The sequence below is a fragment of the Phycodurus eques genome, chromosome 4 (genome assembly GCF_024500275.1).
Source record: "Phycodurus eques isolate BA_2022a chromosome 4, UOR_Pequ_1.1, whole genome shotgun sequence".
NCBI classification, from domain to species: domain Eukaryota; kingdom Metazoa; phylum Chordata; class Actinopteri; order Syngnathiformes; family Syngnathidae; genus Phycodurus; species Phycodurus eques.
In genome coordinates, this window is record NC_084528.1 from 18,459,382 (window position 1) to 18,473,720 (window position 14,339).

Here is a 14,339-nt window from a genome sequence, read left to right on the forward strand (position 1 = left end):
CTGAGGACCCGGGTTCAGTCCCCGGCCCCGCCTGTGTGGAGTTTGCATGTTCTCCCCGTGCCTGCGTGGGTTTTCTCCGGGCACTCCGGTTTCCTCCCACATCCCAAAAACATGCTTTAATTGGAGACTCTAAATTGCCCGTAGGTGTGACTGTGAGTGCGAATGGTTGTTTGTTTGGATGTGTCCTGTGATTGGCTGGCAACCAGTTCAGGGTGTACCCCGCCTCCTGCCCGATGACAGCTGGGACAGGCTCCAGCACGCCCGCGACCCTAGTGAGGAGAAGCGGCTCAGAAAATGGATGGACTGGAGGAGGATGTGAAACATCCTTGGACGAATACCATAAAAACAAATACAGGTTGCCTTATCTAAAACTAAAAATAATGTAGAATGGACTGCACTTATCTACACCATCACAGTACCCAAAGCACCCATTCATACGCCAATGGGCGACTGCTGCCATGCAAGGTGCTGCCAGGCCCACTGGGAGCAAAATAGGGTTCAGTGTCTTGCCCAAGGACACTTCGACACACGGACAGTCAGAGCCGGGATTCGAACCGATGACCCTTTGGTCACTCACTGCACGACCTGCTCTACCTACTGAGCCGAAGCCACCCACTAAACACAGTAATTACACTAGAGGGCGCCGGAGGACCAACTTGAGCCGTCTATAACTAACAATATACAGTGACCTACACAATTATTATTAATTATGTACAATTATTACACAGGGGGGCCAACAAGTACGAGTTTAATTTGTTTTGTGACCACGCTCCTAACTCAAAATATCTGTGTCAAATCATCTTTCCGCACTGAAAACAATCTTAAGGCACCACTGTACTTAATTATCTACTTATATTATCTCCTTTTAATGGCACTTATATTTTTTTCAAAATCCCCAATGATTATATGCATCTTTGGGCACTCCGGTTTCCTCCCACATCCCAAAAGCATGCATGGTAGGTTAATTGAAGACTCTAAATTGCCCGTAAGTGCGAATGGTTGTTTGTTTGTGTGTGCCCTGCGATTGGCTGGCAACCAGTTCAGGGTGTACCCCGCCTCCTGCCCGATGACAGCTGGGATAGGCACCAGCGCGCCCGCGACCCTTGTGAGGAGAAGAGGCTCAGAAAATGGATTATATGCAACTAAAAGTGATGCTAAATTTACTTCCTTGCACAGTCCAGTAAAGAGAACAACGACAAAACGATATTCCAATATATTATTATTCCTTGATTAATGCAAATAATCTGTCAGTATATACCCTTTCAATATACATCTTTTTGTCAGTAAATACGATTCAAACTACTACTTATAAAGAAGAGAAACCCAGACAGTGCTGAGAGATCATCTAGTACCCTTGGATTTTTATTGTACCATTGCTTTAATGGTGCGAGGTTTTTTTTCTGGTCCCTCCCCTTTACACTGCCATGTCGCATATTGGGCCACTCGAGAAAAAAAAATATATCTAAATTGTATCACTTGAAGCATGCAGTGAAAATGAGCCTAAAGGACACCAACCTGGCATTTTTGGAGGCGTCAGGCCGCAGTATCTTGACAGCCACCAGCAGAGGGCGACCTTTCCTTACGTTGAAGGGAAACTCCAGGCTGGGAAGGTCCTGAGGGTTTTCGATTTCACACAGGTGCACCTTTCACCAGAAAAATGGAGCCATTCATTAACCACCTTTGCTGCACCGTCATAAGGTGTGTTCGGAATCGTTCACTCATTTCCCTACTCACTATAGACAACGTGAATAATTCTTTTCACAGATTTTGGTTTGGAACCTATCCTCCCTTATTTGCAGGAAAACCCGCAAACTATTTTTTTAAGTGAGGGGAAAAGATTAATTTAGACAGGTGATCACCGTGTCTAACAGAAAGTAGTGCTTTGCCATCAATCTTGTGGCATCTAGCGGTAATTATAAACCTTTTGCTATTCTTGGCAGGGCCCGGTCCCTAACGATAAAGGATAAAACCTATACACACTACAGCACTAGTTAAATGCAAACTCACATCAAGCACTAATAGTGGATAGGAAGGGATTCCAAACACAGCCATAAACCCCCCACCCCCCACAGAATGTGTTACCTCTCCAAACTGCCCCTCCCCGAGTTTCTCCTTGAAGACGAGACACTGACGCGGCAACTCCGGCAAGGGGCTGGGGTCCGCCCCCGGGCTGGAAGAGGCCAGGGCGGGCACGGCGTACGTGTTGTTGCCGCTGACACCCTGCAGGCTCACGATGTCGGCCTCGGCGTAGTGCGGCACGCTGGGGGGCAGCGGGGGGGACACGGACGGCGACAGGGCCGGGTACGGCGGCGAGCCCGGGTACGGCGGAGGCTCGTCCTGCGTCAGAGGGAATCCTTTCTCCGGGGAAGACTCCAAGCCGCACACTGGAAGAGGCGGACATTTAGGACGAAATGTAGAGAAACTGAGTACATCGGACATGTTTGCATTTGTTATCCACAGAGACACAAGAACAAGATGATATTAATAAATGTTTGAGGAGAGGAAAAACGAGAAAGAAAAAAAAAAAAAAGTCATAGAAGCAAAACCAACTACCAAGATCAAAACTTAAGGATTGGGAAAAGGACGGCAACACAGAGTGAATGTGAGTACGAATGCTTCTTTGTCCATGTGTGCCCTGGCAACCGGTTTTGAATGTACCCCGCCTCTTGCCCAAAGTCAGCTGGGATTGGCTCCAGCTCACCTGCGACCCCTGTAAGCACCTCTTCTTATCCTCCAGGAACAGGTGCTGCCACTAGATGCCACTGTTTACCTTTACTGTAACTGATGTGGTTGCTGCTATAGATACACGGTCTAAGGTAGACATGGCATCTGTAACGCTGATGTTTACAGTGGATTTGGGGAAAAACTGTTGGACTTGGACTAAATCAGAATACATAATGTATTCATTAATCCTTATTTATTTGAGGAAGAAATTATACCCCAAAATATATATATATATATATATATATATATTTTGATACGATATTTCAAAATTATAATAATCCCTCAAGCAAAATCCAGATCACACACTGCTTTAGATTTGTGTTGTACACCACACAGAGAAACACATCCAGATCTGAGGTATATAAATTGAACCCCTGCATATTTACGGCTTGGCATTTCTTGGAATTCATATTTTCACAGATTTTTGAAGGGGAACCAATCCTCCGATATTATCGTTTTTTTGTGTTCAAGCCAAAGCCATGAGTAAGTCTGGGGAGGATCTTAATTTCGTCAGGCCGTAGCCTTGTCTAAAAGTCCTGTAGGTCAGTGATTCTTAAACCTTTTACATCAATAACTACCGCAAAAAAATATTTCCATCTCAGAGTACCACCATAATGACCAACATTAAAATACAGCGGCATACTAGGCCCAGGTGGTTATCAAAACAAGGCAGGTTTTATTCCTAAAAGATCAATTTAAACATTTTAAGCGACTTTAAAATGATAATTATTAATTTAAACGTTAACAATACGCTTTAATGAGAAAAGTAAAACCGGACTGAAATGATTCAAGTACAATGTATTGCACACAAAAGTTAAATAAAATAATGAATGTTTGATAACAAATTAGATGCAAATACATTGAATGTTTAAGTTACATATAATTGAACTGTACTTAAATGAACTGTAGAGGTAGTAAGTTTACAAGTCACTGTAACCACATCCACCGTTCGAACATTTCATTCAGTGATTCTTTTGTGTACCACCAGAAGGAGCCTGTGTAGTATTATTGGTACTTATACCACACTGAGAATCAATTGCTAGGAAACGGTTTCCTTTTTTCAGTTACACAGGGATTTTCGCTCTTCGAATTGCAGGGAACACTTTCCAATATAACATTACTAATGAAATATTTTCAAACAATGCATATTCACAAATAAAGGCCTCCTCCTAATAAACACCATACCCATAATACAGGCTTTGGGCCTCTCAGTTGAGAAACTAAAGACCTCTGTCCACAATATGGGGAAATATAGTATTGAAATAGTGGATAGAAAGATGCAGACAATGCCGACTAGCAGTTTCGCTACATCTACTGACAAAGACAGCCCATAATACAAATCCTGCGAGACAAGTGACAGTATGGATTACGAGGATACCGAGCGCTTCCGAAGGTGAAGGCTCCGAAACGCATGACTCAGGATGAATGTGAAAATGTGTCTTATTGGAATAAACTCCAGTAACCCACCACACAAGGCAAGCGTTAAAGAAAAAGAAAAAAAAAAGAAAAAAAGAGTGAAGTCAGACGCATGCACGACGAGAGTAAGAGTGACTACGCTACACTGCAGCCAACCCTTACAGGGTTATGGAGCTTGAAGTAAGGGGAGACCAGACAGGGGGGCTCCCGAGCCCACTTTTTTCGGCTGCGGTCGGCCCAGTCCGAGGTGTCTTACCATGGGGCACATTGAGACTCTTTTCCTGAGCCTGACAGGTGCTGGGCCTCGAGCCTTTCCTGTGATCTGACAGGAGCAGGTGATAGGCCGGGTTGTTTAACAGCAAGGCTGGGAGAGCACAAACACACAATACACACACACACACACACACAGAGACAGACAGACAGACAAAAACACACAAACACGAAATACACACAAGACCACGTAGGGCACCGCATAAAGTAGACACAAAACAAAACAAAACAAAATAAGGTACTGTTAGCATGTGGTGATAGATAACTCAAAAGGAGGATGGGATGCAAGTGGAGCACAGCAAAGAACGAGCAACACAACAAGGCAGGTTAACACAAAACAACCACCACAACAACACAATCAGGTAAAATCGTGTTTTTGAGTTACAGGGGTTATTTCAAAGCATAAGCGCGACGCGGAGACGGAATGCCAACCTCCTGTGGTGCAGTACAACTACAAGCATGCCCTCTTTCTTTCCTCATTTTGCCTTCTTCTTTTCATTCTTTTTTTTCCTCCCTCTGGAACAAAAGCTGCTTTGTGCCCCTCTGAGCAGTGCATCCTCACACAGGCACTCTTCCATGTGGATTTGGCTTGCTTGTGCACACAGTGGTGGAACACTTCACAGTAGAAGAAAGAAAAAAAAAAAACTTTTCTAAATATGTTCTATGGGTAAAAGTATTGGGACACACCTCTTTATTAATTTTATCAAGACATTTTGTAAAAAAAAGGCACTTTTCTCTTTGTGTATAACGGTATGCTGGAATGCGTTTGGTGTGGAAGAACCTCATCAAATAGCTTAGCGATGAATGACCAGGTTGACTTCCTTATTTAAAGGGGAAGTAAACCTACTTTTTTCTTTTTTTTGCAAGAATACATTGAATGTGTCACCACTAATCAAAACACAGTACCTTGGTTAATAGTGCGTTAGTGGAATAAACAGAATAATTCAATCTCCAGCAATCTCGGGGGGCCGCCATTTTGGGCAATATCACCCTCTGTTGGCGACCAAAATTAACGACACACCTGCCCCCGTGATGGCTGTGTATGTCACGTGATCAAACCCGAAAAACAGGTTAGCAGACTCCCTGTATATGCTGTGGGTTGCTGACATGAGAGTTTGAAGAACATTTTAGCAAGTTCGGGTTCAAACTCTCATGTAAGCAACCCGCAGCATACGCAGGGAGTCTACTAACCTGTTTTTCGGGTTTAGTCACGTAACGTACACATACCCCAATCGCAGGGGGTAGCCGTGATGTTAATTTTCGGTTTGAATTTTTTTTCTTAGAAGAAGAGAAAATATATATATATATATATATATATATATATATATATATATATATATTCATCCGAATATATATATATATATATATATATATATATATATATATATATTCATCCGAAGAAAAACAACCAAACAGACACAGAAGGCGTTACTGTTGAGGTGTCACACATTTGTAGGTGTCATTGTTATTGAACGGGACAAACCGTAAAACTAACACAAAATGAGAACACTTGCAAGGAGCTGCTGTATTTCACATCCAAATCACACCCATGTGCTTGCACGAAAATAACCGGCCAACCTGACTCTAGCTCCTGAAGTCACTGACCAGGCCACACCCCTTAAAGTCACACATCCAACACACACTACACTACAATATGTACTGTAATTATACTTTATCAAACCAGTTAATTTCTTTACATGCTCTTATATTATGTTTTATGATGGTTTTATACAATACAGTGCTATTTTCTTTATTAATAACGTAAAAAGAATAGTGGTGGTTTTTGGATGGCTGGAACCGATGAATAGCATCAATTCATTTCAACTGGGAAAATGTATTTGATATAAGAGTAAACTTAGTTAGAAGCTTGGTCATTGAATTAATATTTTCCTATTTTTACTCGCGATAGGCATTATGGCCAAGTGTCCCATTACTTTTGTCCTCACAGTTTCATATCTTTTCTACTGGCATTCCAAGCCAAGTGCGCAAAAGCTTGTGCACGCTTGAAGGCATCTGAACAGGACGAAAGGCTTCTTTGTACTCGCGTGGACGGCGACCGCGCTGACGTCACTGCGGATGTCCCGCGCGTGGTTCACCTCTATACTCGAGCGCAACGCACGCGCTCCGTTTTGAAAGTGTGCAGCAGTTTTCCTCCAGGTCGGGGGTGCCGCTACGGCTGGTATTGGATCGGACACCACAGGGTGGAGTTTCCTCTGCATTTTTCTGGCCATTTCCGGTAGTCATTTTTACTTTCCTTTCAGTAACAAGGAACAAAGCAACAACAATGGCGACCGCGACAGAACAAATGGACCTAGATGACCAGATGATACGTTTAATTATGCCGCAAAATCGATCGAGAAGGCGGCGACGTAGATGGTGTGTTGTGATGCAATGCCGGCGTTGTCGGCCACGCGACCGCAAGAGTATAAAGAGGCCTTAAGTGCATGTCTCCATGCCATATTTGCGTGGTACAATAGAAAGCAATTAGCGTGTATTTAGCATGTTGCGTTCAAGTGCCTCTCAGCAACGTGTTTGTTGGACATACCCGTACTGTCCCGGTGATCTCGCGGGTGCAGCAAGGCGCTGGGCTCCTGGTACTCGCTTTCGCCCTCCCGCTCGGGTTCGTCGGGGAAGGTGTGTATGCGCTGGTAGCGGCTGGAGTAGCTGTGCGTGTTGTTGATGACCACGTTGTCCGAGGGCACTGAAAGATGCACGCGCAGTTCGTCGCTCGACAGGCCGCCCTGAGCCTGTGCAAACGCGATAAATTCCTTCAATTGGTGCCGCTATGTTATTTCAACCACCACACACGAGATTTAACTCATATTTACAAAGATAATAAAATTTTCCCCACTCCTGTAACTATTCAATTTTTTTGGGGGGAGAACCTATCCTTTGTTATTTGCTGAAAAACTCACAGCAAAGCCCTGTCTAATATAAAAGTAGTGCTTTAGCGCCATCTTGCAGCATCTTGGTTCCAAGGAACTGTGTTGATGCAAGGGGAAGCGCTTTTACAAGATAGGCAAAAGCCCTGTCTAATACAAAGTAGTGCTTTGGCACCATCTATAGGCAATTGCAAAGCTTGTTAGGGTGTAGGTTAGTTTCGCCATTTGCAGCAGAGCTTGGTCCTTACTGTAATGTTTTTCTGGCTTCTGAAGGAGTATTAGAACTTCTTTCACACTGTCACACCAGCTCTGTGCCATGATCCTGTTCTGTGTGAAAGGTAGTGATACAGAATCGGGGGACAAAGTCGACTACAATTTTGTCCTGTGTCACTGTACTGTACTGTACTTCCCGCGGGTCTGTGTGAGTGATACCGACACGGAATGGGGGGAATGAAGTCATCCAGGCATTTCGTAATGTATTCATAATTTATCAGCGTTATTATGTGTGTGCTTTTAATCTCACCTTCCCCAGTAACTTCTTCCAGTACTGCCTCCACAGTATGACGGCGATAACGGCCAACAGCAGCAGGATGATGCCCACCAGGCAGCCAATCAGGATGGCCGTGTTGCTGCTGTCATCCTTGGCCACGGGAAGCCCCGCCCTCGGCGACACGCCGTTGAACTCTGGACCTGCGAAGGAGTAGGAGAGCGAGCGGGTGACCTCTACTTGAGATGTGTACACTAACGCTTCGTACAGCGGGCACACACACAGACACGCAATACCCACACACACTTTATCAGCTAGTACATGAGGAGTGAGTGATGCATACCACACAGGCCTCTGCTTCGAGAAAAGAATGTGAGAAGTGTGCGGCGTCTTTTGTACACAACAATGTAGCAAAGCCAGAGGTCATTTAATCCCCTCTCAAGGTCATATGAGGCATGCAGGTATGCGAGAACAAACACCGGTACCAAGAAAGACAAGACACCCTGTCTCCCCCACACATATATCAGTCTGTCGACACAATGTTGGTAATAAATCCCCAATCTAAGTTTTTTTCCAACTTGTGAACAAGGCATACCACTGAAACAACTTCGAGCTTAGTTTTGATACTTGTTCAGCGTCCCGAAATCCCTAAAACATGCACTTTTTAAGACCAAAGGAATCCATTTTGTGATTGTCCATGAACATGTTGTGTGTTAGTGTTTTTCCTGTATACACTGGAACCTCTGAAGTCAGACTTAAACTCTCCTTTTCTGGAAAAATACACAGTCGCGGATGGTCAATAGGGGCAGCGAGGCTGCCACTCCACCGCTCAGCTGAGTCACCTTAAGACAAAAAACTAATGAAAATGAAAAAGATGAGCAGGATAAATAGTATACTGTTAATGATGAGTAAAATTGTTTTGGTTATCTTTGTTGCCTCATTTTTTGACGCACATCCAATTTGGGGTTTACTTAATAACTCTAATTAAACGTTGCATGCACAGTATAGCCTCTTCAATACAAGAGATAGGAGCATGGTGGGGCACTGAATTTCAGCGCCCATGGAGCCAACGTCACATCCGGCTATTGGTGCTTGACTAGTGGAACTATTTTCGTGCAGAAAAAAAAAAAAAAAAAAAAAGAACGATGAACTGCGATATCACGAGGGAACGCTATGTGCCCTGTGATTAACTGGTGACTCGTCGAATGTGTACCCCGCCTCTCAGCCAAAGTAGGCTCCGGCTCAGCCGTGACCCTAATGAGGACAAGCGCTATAGAAAATGGATGGTTTGTGTTCCGACTTTAGAGGTTCCACTGTACTAGTCATCTCCCTAATTAGAAAAATGAGGTGGGGGGGGGGGGGGGAGGGGGGGGCAGCGAGCCCCTGGATTCATCCTCCCTTTGTCTCACCTGACAGCGTCCAATTAGCAGTAGTGTCCATCATGAAGGTGGAGCTGGCGGTGGGAGGAGGTGCTGGAAGATTAGGAGGAGGAGATGGATAAAGGAGGAGGGTGTGAATGAGCAGAGGCGGTGAAGGAGAAGGGCGAGAATGAGGGGGCCGAGGTTTGCCACAGTAGTGCAAACACGCTTGTATCGACTTGACGATTCCTTTTGCCAATAGTCCACCGTAGGGCCAAAACAGAGGCGCAACTTTGCCCCTTCTGTGCAGGGGTTTTCATTTCCACAATGCTGGGACAGAGGCTTTAAATTTAACACCAGACACTCAATTCTCTCGACATGTATTGAAACCAATTGCGTACCCGTAGGACAACAGTGGCACTAGTAGTGGAAAAAATTTCACTACTAAGACAGTCGTTTTAGTCGTGTGCTAAATTATCTTACTAGTAGGGACGGCAATTGAAAATCCCAGTAATTCAAGTCCTAAGAGTAGTTTGTTTCCCTGACGATTCCACTTATCGATCTCACTTATGTGGCAAAGGATAATGATAATTATATATGACTAAGGATTATTTGAATAATCAATTAATCGTTTGATTTTTTTTTTCCCCCAATGAATCGATGACTCTGATAAAAAGGTAATTTAATCTCTATCAAAAATCAGGATATTGTTTCAAATTGACAGCGCAGAAAATCCATCCATCCATTTTCTGTACCGCTAATCTTCACTAGGGTCACGGGTGTGCTGGAGCCTATCCCAGCTAATTGCAGGTGAGAGGCGGGGTACACGGGAATTGAACCCGGATCCTCAGAACTGTGAGGCAGATGTGCTAACCAGTCGTTCACTGTGCCGCCAGTGCAGAAAATGCAAAAACAAATTGATTATGATTCAGTTACTGGTTTATGTTTTTCCATTTTTATTTAATTTTTTTTAGTATAAGCAGATGTTTACAAATGAATTATTTTGATTAAACACAATCAATATTATAAAATAAAATACAAGATAATCAGTCTGCTTTCATGGAGGGGTACGGAAATTGGGAAATATTTACTGTTGAGAGGCTGAAATTCTGAGGATTTGGCCAATTTTAAGTTAAACAAGGTCTCTAAACGATTAATTGATTTTCAAAATAGTTGATTAATTTGATAATCCATTAGTTGTTGATAATCGATTGATTGTTACACCATTGATATCATATATCATTTGTATTATTTCATTCCTTCATCCAATGAGAATCGATAAGAGAATCGATTCAATAAGCGGGATTGATAAAGGAATCAGAATCACTTAATTCTTATTAATTCCTATCCCTTCTTACAAGTGAGGACAAAGAGTGTACTAGTATGGACCTTAAGATGAATATCAAGGCTATCGAATACATGCTGTAACGGCTTTCCTTAATATCCTGCTTATCTGAGTTCTGTTTAAAATGTTCTCTTCTGTTAAGGCCATCTTGCAGGGTCTCTGTGTAAAAGAGGCTTTAGTTCAAGTCCAAATCATCTCAGAGCTTGAAGATGGGGCTCCTGTTGGCACTGCACGACCGGAATTTGGTTACACTTATTGTGGTGGACAAAGATAAAGACAGAGTGAGGGAAGAGGAGGAGTGAAGCATGATGGGTAATGACGAGCCGACAGGAGGAGAATGCTGCGAGCAGAAGCTTGATGAGCAGGACTTACCAAAAGCACCGGGAGAGGTGTTGGAAGCACCGTGGCTCGGGGCAGGAGAGGAGGAGGTGTGGTTGAGGGAAGGAGAGGCGCTGGTGGTGGGAGTCTTTGAACCATTCGGCGGAGTCACGTCCTTCTCAATAGCCTCTGGATGGAAGGAACAAGGAGGAGTGTTTTCAGAAAAAACACATTTCAACAGCCATCCATTTTCCATCTTGAGCCTATGCCAGATGACTGGGCGAGAGGCAGGGCAGCCAATCGTAGGGCACATATAGACAAACAAGCATTCACACCTGTTGGCAGTTTAGAGTCTCAAATGAACCTAACATAGATGTTTATTGATGTTTCGAAAACCCACAAAAGCACGGGGAGAAGATACAAATGCTACACAGGGAGGCCAGCGTCGAGATTCGAACCCAGAACCTATCAAATGTGAGTCAGAGTGTTGGCAAAAAGTGAGAAAGGGTCAGAATAAACACAAAACAAGCAATGAAGTAGGATTGCAACGAACAATTACAATTTATTTATCCATTGACTGATCAATCGATCATTAATGTAAAGTCCATATAGTGGTCAACTAATTATGATACTAAAATGATATATTTTTAATTTATGTATTTTATATTTATTTTTCATTCATCAATTTATTGTATTTGTTTTGTTTGAATTTTTTTTTTTAATACTTGTGCGACAATAAATGATAAATGATATTGAATCTTATTCAGTGAGAAAGAATTATGTTGAATAATATACAATAATATGGAATGATATTGAGTGGTTCAGGAATGAAGTTAATCTGAACAGTATGAAGTTAGAAAGGTTTGAATCGGTCAAGAAATGTGGAAGCAGAAGGGAATAATGTAAAATTTGTCTTAATGTGGGGAAAATGTGGGTATATTAAAGTGGGAAAATGTGAAATATGGGTGAAAAGTGTGGAATTTGTATAATGCAGGAATGTGGAAAATATTTTGTAGTTGGAATGTTTTGAATCAGTCAAATGTTGGAGGAAGGAATAATGAGGAATGTCAATGTCGGGAAAAATGTGGGTATTTGAATTTGGCAATATGTGGAATTTGGGTAATGTGGGAATGTGGAAAATATTTTGTAGTTGTAAAGGTTTGAATCGGTCAAGAAATGTTGAAGCAGGAGGGATTAAGGTAGATAAAATGTGGAATTTGGGGAACGTGGGAATGTGATTTGAAGAAGATCAGAATGAGCTGAACGACGATGGGAATTAATGGGAATTGTTTTGGGTGTAAAATGTGGTATTGTGGGAAATGTGGGTAATATTTCACTGAGAAAAACACAAGCACCCCTTGCGTGAATTTTTTTGAATGTGTTGAAGTTGGAATGATGTGTGTAAATCGTATGAAAAATGTGGAAGTAGTTAACAGACAAAAAAAAAATGGCAGAATAATGATGATAAAGAATTTTGTTGTAGAATAACTGTGTTTCAGCATTCACGCAATTACCAACACACAGCACAGTATTCATAGGAGAAAAGGTAGAAAGAGCAGTTGCAGCTTATATATATATACTATTTATACTATTTATACTACTCCTGTACTAAACAGGAGTAGTATAAATAGCGGAAGTACTATAGCAGTAGTAGTGGTGGTGATGGATGCTGTTGTTACCTGAGAGAAAGGATATCTCGCTGAGGAGCAGCCATCTGTCGGCGAAAGAGAAGTTGCAGCGCAGGATGAGAGCGGCGCGTCCGTCCAAGGGCAGGGAGATTGTCCGAGAAGATGGGTCCTTCAGGTCGTCCAGGGGCACGCGCAGTGCCAGGGCCGGGGACGACCACGGCTGCAACAGGCCAGGCTTGAACGTGCACTCCACCTTGTTGAACACCCGCACGCCCTGAGTGTGACGGTTGTTGCTGTGCACCTGGAGGGGGGTGAGAAAGAAAGAGAGAATGTGATCATCGAGTTCCTTCCTGGGGCCCGCGACTCGGAAAGCTAATTGGTTAATGTGGGCCAGCTCGACAGCCACAGATACAGTTAGGCGACAAAATATCCCGCACGGTCTCATCCTGGGCTGCCTTAATTGTTTGTGAAAGATGTGGGACGCGGAGCCGCTGCAGATGAACTCGACAAAAACGGTGCAGAGTGGAGAGAGGTGAGCGAGAATGACAAACGAGCGACTCGGCAAACTTCAAGGAGAGTTGGCGTCAAAAGATGAACTTTTTCTTTGGCTTTTACTGGCTTCTTGGCATTGAAGCAGTAAGATGTCCAATGTGGTGCCCAGCCTAAGCAAATACTTGAACTACTACATCCAATTCACATCAGGAAATGAATATGCCCTGCTTGACACTTAATTTACACTTAACCATTCATTCTCATTGGTGGTCATAGTTAAGTGCTAATAATAATAGTCATAATATTACAGCAGTTAACTTATTTTACACTTGTACATCCATTATTTTCCTCTGGTAAACAGCTTCAAAGTGTTTGTGTAGATTACCCTGTAGTACTAAACAATCTCTTTTAGTCGTCACTTTTAATTAAATATAAGTCTTTGATTGATTGTTTTCAAATGCAGTATGAAATTTCCCCTTCATAGGATAAATAAAGGAATTATTGTCAATATCACCATTAGGTGCCTTGGGGACTTCCCCATTTCACCCAAAGGAAAAAAAAAAAAAGATTTTCCATTGCATGTTGGCCAAGCACCCACAGTTTTAATATATATTAACTGCAAGCAGACGCATGCAAACAGCAAAATATCTGAGCTTACAGACTGGGTGGACATTTATGGCTAACTGTTCGCAAATCCTGAGTAACATGATTCCATTCGCAAGCCGTTCACTTTTGAATGCATTTTGAATTTTCTAAACATTTTTATACGAATTGGTATTTCACAATAGCAAAGTGGACATGTTAAGCTTGACAACATCCAACTACACATGATGAAAGTGACAATGTTGTAAATATTTACTCTTCAACCAGCCACTGTTTCATCCTTTATAGAAGAAAGACTAAATGATGGTCATAAATGTGACTGAAAACGTCAGACGAGTTCTTAAAGGGGCAGGGTGGACAGCAATTTCTGGGACACGTACAAAATGCTCAATATGAAAGAGGCGGCACGGTGGACAACTGGTTAGCACATCCGCCTCACAGTTCTGAGGACTAGGGTATAAAAGTCCTGGCCCCGCCTGTGTGGAGTTTGTATGTTTCTCCCCCTGCCTGGGTGGGTTTTCTCCAGGCACACGGTTTCCTCCCACATCCCAAAAACATGCATGGTAGGTTAATTGAAGACTCTAAATTGCCCATAGGTATGAATGTGAGGCCAAATGGTTGTTTGGTTATATGTGCCATACGATTGGCTGGCAACCAGTTCAGGGTGTACCCCGCCTCCTGCCCACAGTTAGCTGCGATAGGCTCCAGCATGCCCGCGACCCTAGTGAGGATAAGCGGTACAGAAAATGGCTGGATGGATGGATGATTAGGAAAGTAGAATAGAAATGATCAAAATGACTTCTGTACGTAACATTT

General features: G+C 43.0%; 1 protein-coding gene across 6 annotated transcripts in view; it reads right to left on the reverse strand.

Moving 5' to 3' along the window:
- ddr1 (discoidin domain receptor tyrosine kinase 1) overlaps window positions 1-14,339 on the reverse strand; it is a 79,577-nt gene that overhangs the window by 3,744 nt on the left and 61,494 nt on the right. For 3 of the 6 annotated variants that reach the window (XM_061674360.1, XM_061674359.1, XM_061674364.1), the window contains exons 9-16: window positions 12,480-12,729; window positions 10,855-10,989; window positions 9,189-9,251; window positions 7,816-7,982; window positions 6,956-7,157; window positions 4,397-4,504; window positions 2,083-2,384; window positions 1,516-1,643 (exon numbers count right to left, since the gene is read on the reverse strand). In XM_061674360.1, coding sequence (XP_061530344.1) covers window positions 1,516-1,643; window positions 2,083-2,384; window positions 4,397-4,504; window positions 6,956-7,157; window positions 7,816-7,982; window positions 9,189-9,251; window positions 10,855-10,989; window positions 12,480-12,729 — 1,355 coding nt within the window. The remainder of the gene's footprint in view (window positions 1-1,515; window positions 1,644-2,082; window positions 2,385-4,396; window positions 4,505-6,955; window positions 7,158-7,815; window positions 7,983-9,188; window positions 9,252-10,854; window positions 10,990-12,479; window positions 12,730-14,339) is intronic. The other 3 variants (XM_061674361.1, XM_061674362.1, XM_061674363.1) reach the window with 3 other exon arrangements.